General features: G+C 45.0%; 1 protein-coding gene across 1 annotated transcript in view; it reads right to left on the bottom strand.

Moving 5' to 3' along the window:
• Nucleotides 1–4,665, bottom strand: part of ZFHX3 (zinc finger homeobox 3) — a 188,679-nt gene that overhangs the window by 112,876 nt on the left and 71,138 nt on the right. The window contains exon 3 of the mRNA XM_023738419.1: nucleotides 1,839–2,070. Coding sequence (XP_023594187.1) covers nucleotides 1,839–2,070 — 232 coding nt within the window. The remainder of the gene's footprint in view (nucleotides 1–1,838; nucleotides 2,071–4,665) is intronic.

The raw sequence follows: 4,665 nt of genomic DNA, 5'->3' as shown, positions 1-4,665 counted from the left end.
GCACATGTCTGGGGTGTGGATGAGGCGTATGTGTGTACAGGCTATGGGGTGTGTGGAGGGTGCAGTGTCTAAGTCTGTGGGTAGTGTTAGAGTTGAGTGTGTACGAATGTGAGGAGGGGTGGGGGTGTGCAATTGAGTGCCAGTAGGTGGGTCTGGAAAATGGCACAAGAGTGAAATCTTCATCTCTCAGAGTAGAAAGCCAACAGATAATGCCTAAAACTTCCTTTTAAATAAAAAAAAAAAAAATAGTAGAAGCACATTAAGAAATGTGGAAATTAAGTATCTGAAGAAACAACTAAAAGACCAAAGCCATTTCCCCTGGGTGGGATGGGGCAGGGGCATGCCATTTTTTGTAATACGGTTTATATAACTTTTTACCTCTGAAAACTATAAAAGTGCACGATTTGATAACATTAAGATTAAAAACCCCACATGGCCACAATGGCTCAATGGCTGAGATGATGCTGCAAGAGATGGAGGGATGAGGAAGGGCCAAGTGTGTAGCTTGGTCAGGCCATTAAACAAGGTAGGCAGTCAGAAGGAAAAATAAATCTGGTGGGGAGAGTACTGAGTTCAGTGTCAATGAGTTCAGTGACTGAGGTGGCATCAACCACCAAGAAGTCCAAGAAGCTGTTTGAATGACATCTGGCAACACCAGGAGATAAAACTTTAAGGGTCTGGGAGCCGAGGGCCAGGGACTCAAGCCTGGGTGACACTGGCCCATGGGGCAGGCTGAGGACAAAGTGCCAGGGATGGACACAGACAATGGTCAAGGGAAGCAGGAGAAAAAGTAAGAAAGATGCCCTGGAAGCCAAGGAAAGGTGCTTCAAGAGGAGAACAGGCAACAACAATTTCAAATGCTGCAGAAAGTTAGAAAAGAATGAAGACCCCAAGTAGCCACTGGGTCGGGCAAAAACAAGGTCAAAGTGACCCTGACGGGGTGGTTTGCTGATGGAGGCAAACAGGCCATGGTAGGAAGAGGGGTGGACTAAAGATGAGCGGTACAGATTATTCTTTCAAGAATCCTGAGAGGAAAAGAAGATTCGGGGGGAGGGGGTGACACAGGATTAAGAGAGATTTTTGTTTTTATTGTTTTGAAAGAGACAAGAAACTGTCTTGTGCCTACAAGTTAAGAGAAAGGTCCTGAAGATAGAAAAAACAGAAAAGAGGGTATGGTTCTACCAAATGGGGTCCCAGTGGGGACAGGACTCACAAAAAGGAGAAAAGGAGGTGCAGAAAAGGGTGATTGAACAAAATGAGAGGACAGTGGGTGGAAGCCGTGCAAGTTTGCATCCATGGGTTCTACTCTCCTTGGGAGGGAGCAGGCAGCACTGACCCACGAACAACTGGAATCACTCTTAAATACAATTTTAAAACAATAACAAGTTCTTTTGGTTTTGATCCTCTCTCAAGTTCATTTTTACCGACCAGACTTTGAGGTCACAAACTGCCTACTCTTAATATGGAGCCAGACATAATTTAACATTTGCTTTATGTCCATTTGAACCAATAACTTGAATCCTGAATATATACCAGAGGAAGTTCAGGATGGGGACAAAAAATCTGTTGGCCTGCTCATGGGACTAGTGACTTGAGACTTCCTTAAGGCTGCGCATACACCCAGTATTTTGAATAAAAGTAGTGCTAAGTGCCTTAAAAACAAACTAAAAAACAATCCATGTATGTTCCTTCCACAACACAATGGTCACCAGTGAGGTCCAGGATGGACACAAGGACCAGTGTGACAGTAATGTCTTCCTCAAACCAAAGACCTCAGGAGGCCTCCTGGAGGTGAACACCCAGGACCACCTGGTTTCTGAGCCTGCCAGGGCACTCACCTGGGTCGGTGGAGGGACACCTGCGGATGGTAAAGATCTGTCCCAGGTCCTCATCCTCTTCGGGAAGGCCCTTCTGCAGCCGCTGCAGCTTGCGCAGGCTCTCGCTGCGCTGGTGCTTCATAGAGCGCACGTGTTGGATGAGGTTGAGCTTGGCCTTGGTGGAGTAGTTGCACAGGACGCAGTGGTAGTAGCAGCTCTCTCCCTCGACGCCACTCTCATGCTGCTGCAGGTGCTGCGAGGGACAAAGGAGAGGGACACACCTTGGGTGAGCCACCTGAAGCCCGCCACCACCACGAAGCCCGCCCCGTCATGGTTGCGGCCACATCTCCAAGGTCAAGGGAGATGGTTGTTGATTATAAGGCTTCGTAGAGGGGTTGTTTGTCTTTCCCAACGTACCCTCTCTTGCAGCTCTTTGAAGACAAGCACCACACTGATGCACAATTCCTGTCTCCCCAAACACCCACCTCTTGGGTGGGTTTTTCAGAGCGATGATAATATTGTTGGTCAACTGGCATAATTATTAAAGGTCCCCCTTTTCACTCTCCAGAGTGTCCTGTTTCATTTAGATCAGGGTCAGCAGACTACAGCCTGAGGGCCACATCTGATTCACTGCCTGCTTTTGTAAATAAAGTTTTACTGGAACACAGCCACGTACTTTCATTTACGTTATCATCTATAGCTGTTTTCACGCTACATACAACACCAGATCTAAATAGTCGTGACAGAGACTATGATCTGCAAGGCCTAAAAAGTTTGCCAACTTCTGTTTTAGATGGTAAACTACGTGGTCACCCTACCTGCACAGCACCCTACATCACTAACACAGAGCCAAGGCTGCTGTCTGACTTTTTCAAAAGAAAGACAACTTAAGATTTTTTTTTTTTTAATTTAGGTTTTTTTTTTTGTTGTTTTTTGTTTTTAATTTTCAGGAGAACACAAAATTAGGGTTTTCCTTGAGTTAAAAAATAACAGAAAAATAAATTGCTTCAGACCAGTTCCCTGTCAGTATCTCAAGGTCACTTGGCTTAGTTCATCCGATGGTCAAAAGTACATTCTCTGTTGTGTTTGTGTAACACGGTACTCAGATTCCAGAACACAGAAGCCCAAGAACCGGCCAGAAGCAGGTCCTCATAGGATCAAAGTCAGGAGTGCAAGAAGAGTAGCAATCATGGAGGTCAGCAGCTCCCAGGCTAGAAAAAGAAGACTTAAAGATTATCCAAGAGCAACACTGATAAATGTTTTGGGCCTTTCTGAGAAAGTGCTAAAAGCTATGGACTCCTTGTTGAGCATATACACAGAACTTTACTAACAGCAAGGGAACTGACATGCTCCTGCTGTAGAATGGCCATCTCCTTCATTTCAAATGACCCATTTTAGGGGGAGAAGGAATTTTTCTGTTGGGTGCATATGAAGCAGAGGAAACAGCCCAAAAAGCTTCAGTGACTAACCTAAGGTCACCCGGCCAGTTAGTGGGAAAGAGAGAACTAGAACCTACATCTCTTATTTCTCACTACTCCATGCTACCCAACAGTCTTTTGGAGGAGGAAAGTCAAATAATTTAATGTTTTATGTGCTCATGTCTTTACATGTCCTTCCCTTGTCCTCCTCGTCACTCACCCCCACCCTTAGTGGCCTGAGGAGCATTATGCTTGGGAACTGCATCGTGACACTCACCTTCTCTCTGACCCACACGGTTCTGTTCAGTGTCTGTGCCTTGATAACTATTTCTGATCCTGCTTGGAAATCTTTCTTGTCCAAGCATATAATGCAAGACACCGGGCAGGTGGACCAGTTAGAATGTTTTGCAGTCCATGGAACGTCAGAAACAAAAGAGTGACCCCATAAGTGCTTCTGTCTGATGACAATGCTCTGAAGCTCATGTGCTCACACATGCAGGTTCCATATTTATGGAAAAGGTGTGAAAGATTCAGAAGCATGTTCGCACCTTGTGCGAAGAAGAAACATGAATGCACCCGTGAAGTACTGTAGAAAAATCACTGGCGGAGGGTAGAGACCCTCAATGATGTAAAGTCACTTAACTATTCCACAGTAAATCTGCTCTGGAGCCATGTTGCAGGTAAGAATGATAAGGGCTTCATGTGCACCCTATAGAGGAAAAACTCCTCTTTCCCCTAAAATGGGTTATTTAACACAGTTAAACATGCAGAACCTTGGAACAAAATAAAATCCTCACAAGTAATAGCTGTCCCAGAACAATTTCACAACCAAAAGGAATTTCAAGAACTAGCAAGCTCAATGGTAAGTGTTAAAGAAATCACTGCAACTGACAATAAAAAGCTACTTTTCTTGAAATAAATTTGATTTCATTTTTAAAAAAAGGTTTATCTTTAATTTGCCTTCTCTAAGATAAACCTCCTTGTAGAGGATTTCAGGAGAAGGGGCCATGCCAAGGCAATGCTTTCTGGAGGCTGCATCCCAGTGGAGAAGAAGGGTCTGATGAAGTCGATATAAAGGAAAAAGATGGGCTTTAGCAACGTTCATTCTCCCTGACTTCTGCACACGGCCCTCCAAAAGTCAAAAACTCCACCAGGATATTCCTGGGAGCAAGAGTTTGGCCTGGACCAAGGAGCAGGAGACCTGTACAACAGCCAGCAACTTCTGTCTTAGATCACCAAGACCAAAAGAATTACATTTAAGAAAGCCTCAACTCGGAGGGCTGTGGGGACCATGGTCTTGGGGAACATCTAGCTCAACTGGCATGACACAGCTTAGAAAGACAATGCTCTACATTCTACCTTGGTGAGTAGTGTCTGGGGTCTTAAAAGCCTGTGAGCGGCCATCTAAGATACTCCACTGGTCTCATCCC

The sequence above is a fragment of the Trichechus manatus genome, unplaced genomic scaffold (assembly GCF_000243295.1).
Source record: "Trichechus manatus latirostris isolate Lorelei unplaced genomic scaffold, TriManLat1.0 scaffold00116, whole genome shotgun sequence".
NCBI lineage: Eukaryota > Metazoa > Chordata > Mammalia > Sirenia > Trichechidae > Trichechus > Trichechus manatus.
This window is presented reverse-complemented; position numbering and strand designations above follow the sequence as displayed.